Source organism: Drosophila bipectinata, chromosome 3L (genome assembly GCF_030179905.1).
Source record: "Drosophila bipectinata strain 14024-0381.07 chromosome 3L, DbipHiC1v2, whole genome shotgun sequence".
Classification (NCBI taxonomy): domain Eukaryota; kingdom Metazoa; phylum Arthropoda; class Insecta; order Diptera; family Drosophilidae; genus Drosophila; species Drosophila bipectinata.
In genome coordinates, this window is record NC_091738.1 from 4,707,593 (window position 1) to 4,723,394 (window position 15,802).

The window sequence follows — 15,802 nt, forward strand, 5'->3', positions numbered from 1 at the left end:
AAAAAAAAAAAATGGACAAAAAATATAAAAAATATTTTGTCTCAGGATTTTGATGCAGAATTGTGGCAAATCGATTCAGAAATCGTTTAAGGTACTCCGCTTGAGAATCGGACGAGAATTAGGAAAGATATAGCCATCGCTGTGGATGCTATACGGGAAAACCCCATAATAAAATTCGAATTCTAATTCTAACCCTTTTACCGCAAGGGTATATCAACTTCGGATCATCAACATCAATATCAACCGCCCGAAGTTAGCTTTTCTTTCTTGTTACATTGTATGTTTGTGATTAGACAGCTGGAGTTTATGAATACTTATAATATTAAAGATATAATATTTTAACTTCTATAAGTTCCACTTGTTCCGCTAAAAAGAAAACAAAATTCGTATGCCATTTCATTTGTTTTTTTTATTTATCATTTATATCTATTCCAAATGCTCCATGGGTATTCTGATGAGCATGTGACTTCCATTTATTCGTAGTACAGAAAACTGTTCAAACTATAAAAACTGACACTGTGGCTGCCAAGCCGTACAAAAACCAAATTGTTAACTGTTTGCACGTATATATATGTATAGGCTTGTAACCTCTATATTCGCTTCCATGCCATTTATCAATTTTTGTGGTCTGGGATAAATGGAAACAATGGCTAACAAATTACCAACTATGCGAAAACAAAATCATACAAAAATCATTAAATTTACACGCCTCGTTCACTTGCCACCGAAGCCGCCCATCAGGTTCCCCAGTCCACCCAAGCCGCCCGCCGCTCCTTGCTGCAGCTGTCGCATCATGTTTTGCAGTCCACCTACGCCGCCCATCTGCTGCAGCATCCGTGGGTCAATCATCTTTGCCATCTGCTGGTTGAGCTTGGCCATTTGTGTGGGGTTTACGTTCTTGGTCATGTCGCCTTGCTTGAACAGGCCCTTCACGCCACCCATCTTCTTCACCACCGCCGCGAATTTCGTGTAGTGAGCAATCAGCTCTTTCACTTCCCTTTCCAGGACGCCGGCACCCTGGGCCACGCGCACACAGCGTGTTGGCTGTTTACTGAAGAGCTTTGCTCCGTCTCGGTTGTCCAGCTCATTGTCCGACATACTGTCCATCATGGTCATCATTCGCTTGATACGCGCCATTGATTCCTGTTCTCCCCCCTTGGTCATAAAGTCCTGCGAGAAGCCGGGAATCATGTTCATGATTTGCGAAAAGGGGCCCATTTTCATGATGTTCTGGAACTGTTCGTACATGTCGCGGATTGTGAAGTGGCCGTGCTTGATCTTTTCCAACAGCTCCTCGTTTCCATCCAGCTTCAGTTCATTCACCTGAAAAGGGGTTTTACATTAGTATGATTATAAATAAAATAAAGTGGTGCCATCACTACTATTTTCATATCTTAATCCTCTGGTCTTGCTTACCTTATCTATCAGCCCCTCGATGTCGCCCATACCAAGCAGCTTGCTCACAAAAGGTTTCGTTTTAAAAGGTTCCAGATCGTCGATGTGCTCTCCTGTGCCGATGAAGATAATGGGCGACTGTGTGGCCGCAACGGCAGACAAAGCACCACCTCCCTTGGCATGGCCATCCAACTTTGTGATAATCACCGAACCGATGTCTACTTTGTCCTTAAAAGCCTTGGCCTGAGCCTCGCAAGCTTGTCCGATGGTGGCGTCCATCACGAAGATAATATTGTCAGGATTGACGGCGTTTGCAACCGCCAACATCTCCTCGAAGAGTGACTCCTCCTGCTTGTGCCTTCCGGAAGTATCAACGATGATCATTTCAAAGCCCTCGCGCTTAAACATGTCCACACCCTCCTGGGCAATAACCACGGGATCGATTTCCGTGTAGCTTCCATAGAAGGGAATGCGCGCCTTGGTGGCGTTTTGTTTAATTTGATCGTAGGCGCCGGCACGGAAGGTATCGGCACACACAAGGCACGATTTCCAGTTGCGCTTTTGGTAGTGATAGGCCAGCTTGGTGCACGTGGTTGTCTTTCCAGAGCCCTGGAGACCCACAAACATGATAACGTTGGCTTTGCCCTTGATGGGCTGGTAGGGTTTCACGCCAGGATCGACAAGCTTGATGAGCTCCTTGAAAACAGCGGACTGGATCATGCGGCGCTTGTTCAGACCGCCGGCCATCTCGTCGAAATCGATGACGGCGCGCACATTTTCGCGCAGCTGCTTCACCAGCCGGATATTGACGTCCGCCTCCAGGAGAGCCGCGCAGATCTCCTTAAGCATGGCATTAAGAGCCTCCTCATTGATTACGGTCGCCTTGCTCAGCGAGTGCAGCGCCGTGGTTATTTTGCGTCCCAAATCCGCGAGAACCATCTTGCTGGTGGGTTTGGTGGTGCTGGGTCCTGTGTTGGTGGCGTACGGGCTTCTGGCAGCTTATTAATTTTGTGTGGCTATGTGCGGGGCAAAAACATATGCGAAATGGCAGGAAACTTTTACTTTTTGTATTTTTGTGGTCTTTGCCTTCTGACACGTCGATGTGGAAGAGGAAGACCGATGACCACTGGATATTCGCAGTGGTGGGCAGGTGAATCTGTCAAAACAAAAGAGTTATCGGTTATCGGCCGCCCGGTTCGTTGTGGCTGGTTATTTGGGAAGAAGAAGAATTGGTTTAAAATATTTGCGACTTTTCGCGGTTTTTGATTATTTTAATATTTTGGATGGGTGTCAAGGAGCTATGGACTGTTTTAACTCCTCACTGCGAGCGGAAGCCTATAAATGAGCTGCGAGGCAAAAAGGTGGCTATCGATCTGGCCGGATGGGTGTGCGAATCGCTTAATGTGGTTGATTATTTTGTCCATCCAAGGCATCACCTAAAGTGGGTTAGATTGTATTTTTCTTTTAAATATTTTATTAATTTTATTTTTATTTTAAACCCGACAGGAATCTCTTCTTTCGAACATGCTACTTAATTTGGGAACAGGTTACTCCTGTCTTTGTCTTGGAAGGAGTTGCTCCAAAACTAAAAAGTCAGGTGATAGCCAAAAGAAATGAATTGCAATTTCGGGGCGTAAAACCCAAGGATGCGGCTACAGGCTCTCAAACCCAAGGCCAAGCTCCCAAGGCAGACAAAGGACGCACCCGTTTCAACCACGTTCTTAAGCAATGCGAGAATCTCTTACTTTCTATGGGCATCCAGTGCGTCCAAGGTCCAGGAGAGGCAGAGGCGTACTGTGCCTTTCTAAACAAGCATGGGGTAAGTAGGAAACTTTTAGAGAATTCGTATAAAATTATCAAGCACCCTTCCCAGTTAGTAGATGGCGTCATCAGTCAGGACTCCGATTGCTTTGCCTACGGAGCTGTGCGTGTCTATCGCAACTTCTCGGTGTCTACCCAGGGAGCTCAGGCGGCCGCTGGTGGAGCTGTGGACATCTATGACATGCGGGAGATCACCACTCGCATGGACTTTGGCCAGCACAAGATTATTGTAATGGCTTTGCTCTGTGGTTGCGATTACTGTCCTGATGGAATCGGAGGCATTGGTAGGGATGGAGTCCTAAAACTGTTCAACAAGTACAAGGAGACAGAGATTCTGGACAAGTATTTATACCTTACTTGAGACCTTTTTACCTTATTTATAATCTTTGAATGTTTTTAGAATGCGAAACTGGCGCCAAGAGACAAATAAATACAATGCCCTGGAGATTCGAGTAGACGACAAGTCTATATGCAGCAATTGTGGACATATTGGCAAGACCCAGAGCCATACCAAGAGCGGATGCAGTGTCTGTCGCACCCATCGAGGCTGTGACGAAAGCCTTTGGAAGTAAGTCAACGATTTTAATTAAAAAATAAATAATTGATTGATATTTTTTAAAGGGAGCAGCGGCTATCTATTAAAGCAGAGTTATCTCTCAGAAGAAAGGCCCTGGTAGATTCCAGTTTTCCCAACGAGGAGATCATAGCTGAATTTCTAAGCGAGCCTTCCACTATTCCAAATCTGAATCTGAATTGGCGGCAACCGAATCTTGTCAAGTTCATTAAGCAAATAGGCCACCTTCTGCAGTGGCCCGAAATATATTGCTTCCAGAAGTTCTTCCCCATACTAACACGGTGGCAAGTGCAGCAATCTAAACAAGAAAAGATCCTTATCCAGCCTTTGGAGATCATAAAGAAGCGAACGGTCAAAGGAGTGCCCAGCTTAGAGTTGAAATGGCACGATCCAAGCGGTAGCTTCAAAGGTCTCATTCCCGACGACCAAATATCTGAGTTTGAACTCGAGCATCCCAAAGGTATTGAAGAACTTTACTATACCATAGAGCCATTGGAAATGTTGGAGCAAGCCTATCCAGACTTGGTAGCCGCATTCATAAAGTCTAAAGAGAAACCTCCCAAGAAGGCATCCAGGAAGAAGGCAACTGCCCAAAATGAAGAGGAAAAAGAGAACGAAGCAAAGACAAAACCCAAGAGAGTGCCCAAAAAGAAAAAGACTCCAGCGGAACAGAATCAACCTCTGTTACAGCAGTTCCTAAGACGAGAGAAAATTGATACTCCCGTCAAGAGTTCTCCACCGCAACGCCAGCAATGTTCGACTCCCATAACCAAGTTCCTGCCCTCCGACCTCGAAAGCGACTGCGATGCAGACGAGTTCGACATGTCTGATATAGTGAATGGTATCATTTCGAACCCCAATGCAAAGCCTGCGCTCACACAGCACGAAGGACATCAGTTGCACTACGAACCCATGGCCGAGGACTTGAGCTTGCGGCTGGCGCAGATGAGTTTGCAGGCGGAGGAAGAGCTTCCAAACACCGACAATAAAAGGGATTTATCGCAACTGGAAGAACTTCCGAAAAGCAAGCGTTTTTCGATGGAAGATAGCTTCGACCTCCTGGTTAAAGGAGGCTTTCAAAAGATTTCAAATCCACCGCAAGCTGTGCGGACACCAGTGGACCGTTTCAAGCAGCAGCACCGCCTCAGTGGAATTCCCTCGCCAGCTAAGCCTTTACCTAGAATGAGTTTCTTTTTTAATCAAAGCACTGAAAATGCGGATGCATTCGAGCAGTTGATGAACGACAGTTTGGTGCCAAAAGATCCAGAAGAAGAAGAAGAGGATGATAATAAAGGTGAAGATGACGTGGTGGTCATCAGTGATTGAACTTAAAATTAATAATTTTGCGATTTATTCGCTCTTCACAATAGAAAACATTTGTATGGCAAGCTCTCAGCCTAACCATTTTGGAGGGTGATCACAACTATTTTAACCTAAAGATTCAGCTTGGCGTAGGCGTGCGCCTTGGCCATTGCTTGCTCCAACTGCTCTTCGAACTGGTTGTTGACCCGGCGCCCCTTCATGTTGCACACGACCTGAGGATCCTGGCCCTTGGGAGCCGCAACCTGTCCTCCGAAAGTGTCGGCGAAGGATTGCAGCCAGGCGGAAGCATTGAACTTATCTGTGGCGCAGCTGGGTGGGACGCAACATCGCGCCTTGACCACGCTGTCGCACATGCTAACCACCAGGATGGGTCGATCCTGGCAGAGTTTGGTGGCCCGTTGCAAAGGAATCTCCTCTACGAGAGCCGAGCTGGTGATGTAGTGCAGAATGAATGGATGTGTTTCTTGTGGCTTCTCTTGCAGCAGATTTCGCATTTCCACTTCAACAAATTCTCTGAAAGATCGGGGGGTTAGAATGGATAACCACGAGAACATTTAATACCCACTTTAAGGTTGTGCGTGACGATTCCTTAATCCTCTTCAGCATCTCTGTGATGCGTTCCAGAGTGTCCATTTTGAAGGCATATGGCAGCTTGATATCTGTGTGCAGCATGTTGTGGCGAATGGTTTGCAGCTCCGCCTCCGTGGCATTCGTCAGTTTGTCCGTCTGGAACTGCTTTTCAAGGAGATCCACACGATGGCGTAGCAGGGCAGCCGTTTTCAGGACCTACATTTTGGAATGGTTACCAGTATACTTTAGGTAATAGTTTGAAGTCATTCACTTACGTTCTCCGCCGCCTGGCCAGCCACTGCGGTGAAGGAGAAACGCGCTCGGTTCGTCTGCTTGAGGTTCACGATGCAGAAGCATGAAAGCTCACTGGTATTGGTGGCATGGGTGCCACAGCACAGCTCTTTGGAGTTCAGATGCAGTTCGGGAGATTGCACATGAACCAGACGCAGTCCCTGCTCCGGATATACCTCTCCAGGCACCATTGTTATGTCGTTCTGTTGCAGCACTTCAGCAGCACAGAGTAGTTCAACATCAACAGGAGTAGCCGAACAGATGATGCGACTGGGGGATATTCAAAAATGAATTGCATTGTTAACAGAAGCTAGGTAAAGCCAACTTACTTAATCAAATCTTCAATGAGCTGCACATCGCTTTTCGTGATGCGTTTTCCCAGTAATCCCACCTCCAGCTTACACTGATCGCTGGTCACGGAACTTGACACCTGGTAGGTGACCTTGTTGAACAGCGTACGGATGGCAGCATTCAGAAGGTGGGTGGCTACAAATATACTATATTTAATTATTATCATAACAAGTCGTTGTGTAAACCAACCTGTGTGATGGCACGTATTGAGTTGCCTTTGCGCGGAATCCACCACCAATTCCACATCGTCTCCAATGGCCAACTCGAAGGCATCTACGGGGCTGGACAACCGGCACACATGCACAACACAATCGTTAAGATGTTTCACGCTGATCACATCCAGAAGATGCGGCTGATCTGGCTGGTGGGTATTTTTGACTAGGATCTTTCCGCTGTCCGATTGCTGGCCTCCAGATTCGTAATAAAAGTTGCTTGCGGCGGTGACAAGGGAGATGGTATCGGTCGTGGGATCCTGTAGGCGGCTTCCCTGGGTCCGTGACACTTCTGCGTCGTTAAGCAGCAGCCCCACCACACGGCTCTTGAGTTCAGGAATTGTGTACGAGCCGGTCTCCTTGTCGAAGGAGTACGAATACTTGTGACTGTTGTCGGTGGCTGGCAGGCGCTTTGTCATCTTCGCCTGTGCCTCTGCAATGCGCTGTTCGCCAACTAGATCACAGAGGGATGCTCCTTCTTCTCTTTGAATGCTTTTCGCTTTAATCTTGGCTAGCGACACCTCTGCCCTGTACCGCTCCAAATCACAGTTCATGTTCTCCAGCTCCGCCAGCTTCAGGAAGCTCTCTTCTGTCAGGCCGTAAGTATCAGTCAGCTTGTACAGAAAGTCCCCTGGTATGGTGTTGTTGGGGAACTTGGATCGCTGCACCTGGAACTCCCGGTAGGCGGGAACAAAACCAGGACACTCCATCAAATCAATATCATCCAAATTTGGGAATTCTGTAAGCACCTCAGCGAAGGCTTTGGAAGAGCTTTCTCGCAGATTTTTGTACACCTCCTGCTCATGACGAATGAGATCTATAACAGCTTGTTGCTTTGCAGACATCTCGGGGTAAGCTTCTCCTAGGGTTTCCACAACAATGGGAATAAGTTGGGATAACAAGTTCTCCTTGGCAAAAACATGTTCTGAGATGTTTAGAGCCTTTCGAAGGACGCGACGAAGTTTCTGACTAAAATTTTAAAAGATTAATAGGTTTGGAAATCAACATCATTTAGGTGGACACCTACTTCTGATCTGGAAGCATGCCATCGGCCAAGCACGCAGTTACCATACGCGCATGATCAGCCAGTATTCTATAGTTGGTGTCCAACAGGGCTTCATTTCCATTATCCGGAAAGCTGCCGCCGTAAACTGGAGCTTTAGCCACCTGCTGAATCCCATCGAAGATCGGGGTAAACAGATCCGTATCGTAGTTTGAGGTTTTGTTCTGCAACACAGCTGTTAGGCGCTCGAAACCCATTCCAGTGTCCACATGATGGGCACGCAATTGGGAAATGCTACCATCAGCGTGGCTAAATAAAGATCTTATATTATTTTAATGATTTAACTAAGTAGATTCCTATTCCCACCGATTATATTGTATGAAAACGAGATTCCACAACTCTGTAAGATCTGAACGACCTGCATTGACCAACTTGGCGCGCTGCACCACGCTTCCAAGGTCAGGACGATGATCTATATGTATTTCTGTGCAAGGACCACAGGGTCCGGTGGCACCCATTTCCCAGAAATTATCCTTGCAGCCGAAGGGGAGTATCCGAGAAGCAGGAAAGCTATAAACAAGATTTATATAACATTGGTAACGCCCTGGGCTTATGTAATAAAACGTACCCAAGACTCCTCCAGATCTCGAAGCACTCTAAATCGGCGGGAATGCCAAGTACCTTGTCGCCTGCAAAGTAGGTAACATAGAGTCGTCCCGGATCGATGTTATACGGGCCACGGAGCAGTTCCAAAGCCATGGCGCAGGCTTCCCGCTAGACAAAGAAATAACTAATATAATGTCATACACAGTTGAGTGTTGCTACTGCCAACCTTGAAGTAATCTCCAAACGACCAGTTGCCCAGCATCTCGAAGAAGGTGTGATGGTATCCATCTGAACCAACCACGGAAAGATCGTTGTGTTTTCCGCCGACGCGAACGCATTTCTGAGAGTTGACTACTCGTTTGTGAGGTGCTGCCGCGGTGCCGAGGAAGACCGACTTAAACTGCAATCGAAATAATTCAATAAACAAGATGACAAAGCCCCAATCTAGTTAGATAGCCCACCTGATTCATGCCCGCGTTGACGAAAGCCACCGTGGGATCACAAAAAGGAACCACGGGGCTGGAGCGAACGAATTTATGGCCATGACTGACGGTGAAGTGGTCCAGGAACGTCTTCCGGATCTCGCGCGCGGTTAGTACGCGCTGCAGTTGCTTGGCCGAGTTGTACATGCCGCCGCCAAGTAATTAATCCCCCGATCCAAAGCCGACCGGCAATTAGAACGCTCGAGATAAATCTGTGCGAGAACAGCTGATATGAGGCATTCACCGTGCGATTTCCAATTGGAATGTGCCATTCACCTGGCAGCGCGTTCACATCGTGCAGCTGTTCTATTTTTTACAGGCGCAACACGTAAATTCTGGTCAAAATAAAAAGAGCTGAAGAACGGATAAAAACAAAGGAAGACAAAGGAATAGGATCACCAATAATCACCCCTCAGGGTTTGGCCCACATTTCCGGACAGTTGCATCTTCGGTATGGCATGGTTGATGTACATTGAACTTTGACACGTAAAACATCTTCCGCTTTCACTTTCGGCCCATAGCATAACCAAAAACGGCCAAAACAACGCACTTGACGTTGATCCTCCTCGGCCAGCTCTAAATTTTCCATGGCCACGAAACGTCGACCTTTACGTCCCAATCTGGGAGGCAGTAACAGCTCGGGACCCAGTTCGGGCTCAAACATGAACTTCAGACCTGGAGGACCTGACATCACCAGGGCGGAGGCTCGGGGAACGAGACCTACGGCGGCCCCCACTAGCATCCGGGAGATCCTAGTCATGGGCGTGATACATCTGTGCAAGAAAACCATATTCTTCAATACAGACCTGAAAGTGGCCCTTTATCTGGGCAGTCTGTTTGTGATCTCCGTCATTGGGGACTTTGTCCCCTTTCCGAAGACCTACTTTGCCAGATCGGACAACCTTTTCAATATGTATTTTGTTAAGGTCGGCTGGGGTTGGACCCTGCTCTTTGCCGTGCCGTTCCTGGTGCTTTCCGCCTACACGATTACATGCGGTGACCACAAGAAAATGCTGAGGCATCACTTCCCGCGTATCGTGATTGCTACCTTCTTCTGGTTCTTCTGGACAAAGCTCTTCAATGTTGTGGAAACATCATATGGACGCTGTACTGTAAAAGGTGAGACAACGACCTATTTAAAAAAAAAGGTTCTATAAAAAAGTTATCTCTTTTAGGCTTCCAAAGCAAGTCCAGTTGTTTAAAAGCGGGTCATCTATGGCACGGATTCGACATATCCGGGCATGCTTTTATATTGATCCACTCAAGCTTGGTGCTCATCGAGGAGGCGCGCCCCATCATCCGCTGGGAAACGATCAAGGAACACATCCGTAATGAAGTGCACAACCGCAGCTCCGCCGAGGTCTCAGGATCCAATCCCTTGAGAGGCCTAAACGAGGAGCAAATGAGGAGCCTGCAGTTCTTGTACAAGCGTCTAACGCCCATCATCCGCACCCTGTTCATCGGCATGGCGGCGCTTCAGTTGCTTTGGGACATCATGCTGGTCGGCACAATGCTGTATTACCACCGCATGATCGAGAAGGTGATCAGCGGCATCATTGCGATCCTTACCTGGTACTTTACCTATCGTTTCTGGTACCCCACGTCGGGCTTGTTGCCAGAGGCTCCTGGAAGCGGAAGTTTTAGCTATCAGCGGGAGCCGCCCAGCTTTCCGTTCAAGCGACCCTCGCATTTATCGACTGGAACGGCTGCCAGTGGAGGAGCTAGCACGTCTCGGGCCAACCTTAATGGCAAGGCGGCCACGGCGGGAGTACCTAGAGATCAACAGATTCCTACCTTTATGGGAATGCCTCTGTTCACAAACGCAAAGGCTGCCAGTGCTGCCGCCACTGCGTTGCAATCGGAGCAACAGAAAAGAGATCGTGACCAGCAGCCACAGCAGCTGGACAGTTGATCCTTCTGAGAGGCAGGAGATCGAATGACAAAAAGCATAGCAGGAATTGACAATTAGGTGACGGATTGGAATGGAATTTATACCAAATTTTTGTATATTCAGCGACGATGTAACGATGAAACGATAATGATATTCTAAGCAGCTCGAGGCTGGCACTGGTTCGCGTCCTGCTCCTTACGCTCCTTTTCTTTTTTACCATCCTTTCACCCCAGCATCCCAGCATCCTTCATCAGCAGCGCGTAGCTTTAAGCGTTCTTATGTTCGTGTGTTTATATGTGCCCAACTTTAATAGTAAAAGGATTTGTTAACAAAAAAAGCTGCCTCATCCTCCGCTACTTGTGCGCGAAGGCGGCGAACATGGCCATACCCAGAAAGCCGGCGCCCGCTCCTATTTTGTAGTTGCCTGGCGTTCGAGCCCACATCTCGCGCAGAATGGCGTAGTTGCTTGGCTGCAGACGGTGGTAGGATTCGCGTTGGCGGAAACGCAGGAAGTAGGCCTCGACTCCAGGTAGTTTACCGAAGGTCCAGTAGTAGTTCTCGAATCCCAGTTGGTAGAGCCGATGCAGCAGTAGTCCTAGAGATATGTCCGCCAGTGTTATCTCATCGCCCATCAGCCACTCAGTTTTCGGAGCCTGGGCGGAGAGTTCTTGCTCCACATACAGCAAAAATGTCCGAACAGCATCTAAAACGCGCTGGAAGTCTGTACGGGACGTGACCAGGTCCCATCGACGAATTTGAATATCCAGCTTCTGCTGCAGAGCATTTTTGTTGGCAGCGTCCTCCAAAGACTGGCGGATTAGATCGATCACCTTTTCGTTGTTCTCTGTGAGATTTTGGACGCCTTAATTTGGGTAACTTATTAAGATGGGTGTTACTCACTCAGGCAGGTGTGTCGGATGGGCCCTACGAAAGGAGCCTTGGGCGTTAGCCTCAAATCATCGTGAATAAAGGAGCCCAGACTAAGGGCACCCACTGGCAGACGGCTCACTGCGTGTTCGTAGACCATCACATCGTCGTAGTCCTTAGAGTTGTGCGGAGGTTTCAAGGATGGATACTTCTCTGGAACGAATAACGATATGGGTAGTTGGAACTGGAGGTTAGATGTGGCCGTTGGCTACCTCCACGGAATTTGCTTTCCAGATAGTTGATGATGGCCACCGAATTTGGAATGACAAAGGCTCCATCCTGGATTACTGGCACATCGCCCTTGGGATTAAGACTCAAGAACCAGCTGGAATATTGCTCGCCATTGTTAAGATCCACCACGTAGGGGAAAAAGTCAATTTTCTTTTCGTAAAGAACGAGGAGAACCTAAAGGTGGATTTGGAAAAAGGGTTTTAAATATTTTTGAAAAATTCAAATGGTTTCTAACATTTTTTCTAAGAATTTTATTTTCATTTGGATTGCTAATTCTTTTTTTTAAAAGTTTGTTTATTCTGTATTTGCTGTTTGGAAGCAAAACTATTAATCATCTATAATTAATCATTTCTCAAAATATTTAATGATTAATTATTAAAATAATAATAATTAAAGAATTATTAAACAAAGGTTTAAAAGATTTCTAGCTTAAAAGCTTTTAATTACTAGTCTTGATAGTTTCTAGATTTTATTTCCGAATCACTGCTATATAGATATATTTTAAACTAAATCGGTTCTCTACGGCTACTGTTTATTTTCGTATTTATCTAGTTTTGTTTTCTTCAGTCGATCCATTTAATTAGCACCTGGGGTAAGCAAGGTAAACAATATATAAATCAATCCTATGCTGTCATAAGCCCAGACTTAACGTCCAGAGGGCTCCCCTACTACATGCCCTCACTACGCCGTCATGCTCCATTGCACCCGATTTGGATGAGCGGGGACGGGAAAGCCTACTCCGTGTAGGGCATCCCATCGCAGTCATTACAACGATAATGAAATGATGACGATTCTGACTGACGATGATTTGTTTTGTAATTTCGCGGCATTTGCGCTGATGGATCTGGTCGAGGCAAATAATTTTTTCGAAGATCACATGATTAGTGTCGACATCGGGGCTACTAACTTTTTGCGAATAGAAGTTGTACGGATGGAAGAAGAGCACTATTTTGTTGTCCGGCAGCACAGGAGCCTTAAAATCCTGCAAGGTAGGCGGCAGTGGTGCAATCTGTTTTGCCTGATCACTCATTATTAAATTATTAATTTAACTTTTAAATATATGTAAATTGTTAATTAATTTCTTAGTTAGTTGAGCGTTTTTTCACTAGCATAAGGGCTTTCCGCCTATCACATGCCCCGGTTGCGAGAACGAATGAAAAGCCGTAAGCGCGTGCCGGAGTAAGTTAAACGGAATCGGGTAACTACCGGATACGAACGGCTACTGAAAGCTAGAGGACTGTCTCCGCCGACGGCTACTGATCGAGTGGAGTAAAAAAGATGTGCCGGGTAGTTTCTAAAGCGGCTCTGATCGCTTATATATGTTTATTTTTTTATTTTTAGCAAATTCGATAGCCATATTTGCACATTAGGGTGGTGATCTACATTTTTTTTAAAAAAATAATAACAAATAATAATGACTAAATGTATTATAAGACAAGAGACGTTTTAGAAACATTGTTTTTAAAGAACAGATAAAATTACTCATACGACCTGTATGCCCTTTCAAATTGTTTTGACTTGCATTACTTTGAAATATAAATATTAAGTCAACAAGATTGATTTAAAAAAATTATTTGTTTTTCTCTTCTTATTTTAGAAATTGAAAATCATTAAAATTTTTACTCAAAAGAGTCACCCAAAAATGTGTAAATAAATGTTTTAAACTCGACCTAGTCCATTTAGTCGAGTAATACCTCTCCGTCTGTGGCTTGTTTGTCATAATTATTATCTTTGTTTATATTATTATTATGAAACGAGGCTTTTATCTTGCTATTGGGAGATTTTCGTTTCAAAAGACCTTATCAGCCCATAACTGAGATTTCGGAGAGAGTTAAGAAAGTGAAATATTCATTCTTGTTGAATAAATCCTATTCTTATTAATTTCTGTATAAAATTCTTTTTGTAGTTATATTTGTTTGACTAAAATCTAGTATGACTAAACTCATTTAATCTTCGGCTTACTAAGCTACCGCAAGCTTTATCATATTTTCAAAAAATACCGCCAAGGTCTTTGAAGAGCTTTCAGCTTCGTTGTGAATGGCTAACCGCCAAACAGAAGAAGAGTTTCTAAACAAGTTTATGATGTGATCTCTTGGAAACTTTAAATTGAAAAATCAATTGTTAGGCAACAAATTGGATATCCTTCTTATAAATATCCCCCTCTAAAATGTTGCATTTGGGCAAGCAACTGGTGTTCAAAGCGCCAAAAATCCGGATCAGTCCTGCCGTTGTGACTGGAAATGGACAAAGTTCAAACCGGAATCTCGATCAAAACAACAACAATTACCAGCAAACACTTGTTGGCCACAATCTATGCCACAAACGCCTGTCCAGTAGCAGTAGTCAAAGTTCAAACATCGCCCCAATGAAACGCTTAGCAGGAAAAGTTGCCGTGGTCACCGCCTCCACCGATGGGTAACAAAAACTCAGACTCTCTGTCAAGATATACTCGTCCTTACAAATGAATCCCTTCCAGCATTGGCTTCGCCATTGCCAAGCGATTGGCTGAGGATGGAGCTGCCGTGGTCATCAGCAGTCGAAAGCAGAAGAACGTGGATAACGCTTTGGCAGAACTGCGAAAACTGAACCTCAACGTGCACGGACTCAAGTGTCATGTGGGCGAAGCTCAGGACCGCAAACAGCTCTTCGAGGAGACCATCAGCAAGTTCGGCAAGCTCAACATTTTGGTCAGCAACGCAGCCACCAACCCAGCAGTGGGCGGTGTCTTGGAGTGCGATGAAAAGGTCTGGGACAAAATTTTCGACGTGAACGTAAAGAGCTCCTACATGCTGGCCAAGGAGGCCCTTCCGCTTCTGCGGCAGCAAAAGGGATCCAGCATAGTCTTCGTGTCCTCCATAGCGGGCTACGACGCCTTTGAGGTTAGTCTACTTTGGTTATCAGTGGGTCAAGTGCTTGTGGCTTATCTTAATCCGTAATCTTTAGCTACTAGGTGCCTACTCTGTAAGCAAAACGGCTCTAATTGGACTGACTAAAGCTGCAGCCAAGGACCTAGCTCCCGAGGGCATTCGTGTGAACTGCCTTGCTCCCGGTGTCATCAAAACCAAGTTCTCCAGGGCTCTGCATGAAGAGGAAGCGGCCAACGAAGCTGCCCTTAGCAAGATACCCATGGGACGGCTGGGCACCAGCGAAGAAATGGCCGGCGTGGTCTCTTTCCTAGTCTCTGAGGACGCTAGCTACATTACCGGAGAATCGATAGTGGCAGGAGGTGGAATGTCGGCTCGCCTTTAAGCATTGTGTATAAATATATTTCCTTAAAGTCTATGGATAACAGCAGTGTTCACAGTAATGATAAAAAAATACATGTACCATATTCTGGGGACTACGAGGAGCGTAGTTTGGCCAGCTGGTCAGCGATGTCCTTCTCCGTGCGCTTGCCGGCGGTTTCGAGATCCCCTGAGCCCGTAGCTGGGATGCTGGACATTTTTCCGGAGATCTCAATACCGATCTCGTCAAGCACCTGGTTGACCACCGCATTGGACTCGTCTTCATCTCCAGACTCGTTCAGCATATCGTCCAGAGTGTCGTTGATCATTTCGTCGGTCATCTCCATTTTCATATTGGCAGCCTGGAACTGTCTCACCGTCGCTCCGATGGCCTCAGGACGCATCACCTTGTTCATACCAGCCATGGTCTTGGCGGTGGTGCCCATGGCCTCGCTGAGCGCTATGTTGGCACCCATGTTCTTGTTCTGATATCCAATCGACTGTATCTTTCCAGCGGCAGCGTAGGTGCGCGATTTCTGCTTCCTGATCTCCACCAATTGCTTGGCAAGAATGCGACAGGCATCGTTGTTTCCTGCGGCGGCAGTCTTGCGAATCTCGGCCTCCAGTTTCTTCTCCTCCTCCTCGAGCTTCCTTCTTTCACGTTCAATGTCCCTGGTGGCCTTCCTCAAGGATCGATCATTCTCGCGCTGCTGCTCCTTTACGGTGGGTGCTTTGCCAAAAATATTATTAAACATTTTAGAATTTATAAAGTTTTTCCAAAAGTACGATGCTGCTGAGGTATGATGGTTTTTCCTGGTGATGAATCACTTGGCGCTATCGGTGTAAACATCCAAAACAGGGAACAACAGCTGACGACGTGTACGCGTTTCGCTGTGAATGT

The 15,802-nt window shown here is 46.3% G+C and overlaps 7 protein-coding genes across 7 annotated transcripts; 3 read left to right on the forward strand and 4 right to left on the reverse strand.

The window, feature by feature from the left end:
* Positions 1-389: 389 nt before the first annotated feature.
* Positions 390-2,596, reverse strand: Srp54k (signal recognition particle 54k). The gene is made up of 2 exons (XM_017244844.3): positions 1,417-2,596; positions 390-1,323 (listed from the first exon to the last, which is right to left on the reverse strand). Exons 1-2 carry the CDS (start codon positions 2,332-2,334, stop codon positions 715-717), a joined length of 1,527 nt encoding a protein of 508 aa, XP_017100333.1. The 5' UTR covers positions 2,335-2,596; the 3' UTR covers positions 390-714.
* On the forward strand, positions 2,575-5,122 carry Gen (XPG-like endonuclease). Its single transcript, XM_017244842.3, has 5 exons — positions 2,575-2,836; positions 2,902-3,214; positions 3,269-3,558; positions 3,617-3,784; positions 3,838-5,122. The coding sequence occupies exons 1-5, from the start codon at positions 2,679-2,681 to the stop codon at positions 5,114-5,116; spliced, it is 2,208 nt and encodes a 735-aa protein (XP_017100331.2). The 5' UTR covers positions 2,575-2,678; the 3' UTR covers positions 5,117-5,122.
* A 2-nt stretch (positions 5,123-5,124) lies between these two features.
* AlaRS-m (alanine--tRNA ligase, mitochondrial) lies at positions 5,125-8,868 on the reverse strand. The gene is made up of 10 exons (XM_017244841.3): positions 8,608-8,868; positions 8,373-8,546; positions 8,169-8,314; positions 7,907-8,110; positions 7,565-7,849; positions 6,515-7,506; positions 6,304-6,460; positions 5,959-6,244; positions 5,679-5,899; positions 5,125-5,626 (listed from the first exon to the last, which is right to left on the reverse strand). Exons 1-10 carry the CDS (start codon positions 8,773-8,775, stop codon positions 5,224-5,226), a joined length of 3,036 nt encoding a protein of 1,011 aa, XP_017100330.2. The 5' UTR covers positions 8,776-8,868; the 3' UTR covers positions 5,125-5,223.
* A 25-nt stretch (positions 8,869-8,893) lies between these two features.
* Fitm (acyl-coenzyme A diphosphatase Fitm) lies at positions 8,894-10,717 on the forward strand. Its single transcript, XM_017244845.3, has 3 exons — positions 8,894-9,079; positions 9,150-9,747; positions 9,804-10,717. Exons 2-3 carry the CDS (start codon positions 9,216-9,218, stop codon positions 10,538-10,540), a joined length of 1,269 nt encoding a protein of 422 aa, XP_017100334.2. The 5' UTR covers positions 8,894-9,079; positions 9,150-9,215; the 3' UTR covers positions 10,541-10,717.
* A 91-nt stretch (positions 10,718-10,808) lies between these two features.
* On the reverse strand, positions 10,809-12,942 carry Gdap1 (ganglioside induced differentiation associated protein 1). The gene is made up of 4 exons (XM_017244847.3): positions 12,585-12,942; positions 11,659-11,851; positions 11,420-11,599; positions 10,809-11,363 (listed from the first exon to the last, which is right to left on the reverse strand). The coding sequence occupies exons 1-4, from the start codon at positions 12,705-12,707 to the stop codon at positions 10,873-10,875; spliced, it is 987 nt and encodes a 328-aa protein (XP_017100336.2). The 5' UTR covers positions 12,708-12,942; the 3' UTR covers positions 10,809-10,872.
* Positions 12,943-13,714: 772 nt separating this feature from the next.
* On the forward strand, positions 13,715-15,629 carry Dhrs4 (Dehydrogenase/reductase 4). Its single transcript, XM_017244848.3, has 3 exons — positions 13,715-14,092; positions 14,154-14,556; positions 14,621-15,629. The coding sequence occupies exons 1-3, from the start codon at positions 13,845-13,847 to the stop codon at positions 14,924-14,926; spliced, it is 957 nt and encodes a 318-aa protein (XP_017100337.2). The 5' UTR covers positions 13,715-13,844; the 3' UTR covers positions 14,927-15,629.
* On the reverse strand, positions 14,917-15,795 carry CHMP2B (Charged multivesicular body protein 2b). Its single transcript, XM_017244850.3, has one exon. The coding sequence runs from the start codon at positions 15,654-15,656 to the stop codon at positions 15,018-15,020; it is 639 nt and encodes a 212-aa protein (XP_017100339.1). The 5' UTR covers positions 15,657-15,795; the 3' UTR covers positions 14,917-15,017.
* Positions 15,796-15,802: the final 7 nt, after the last annotated feature.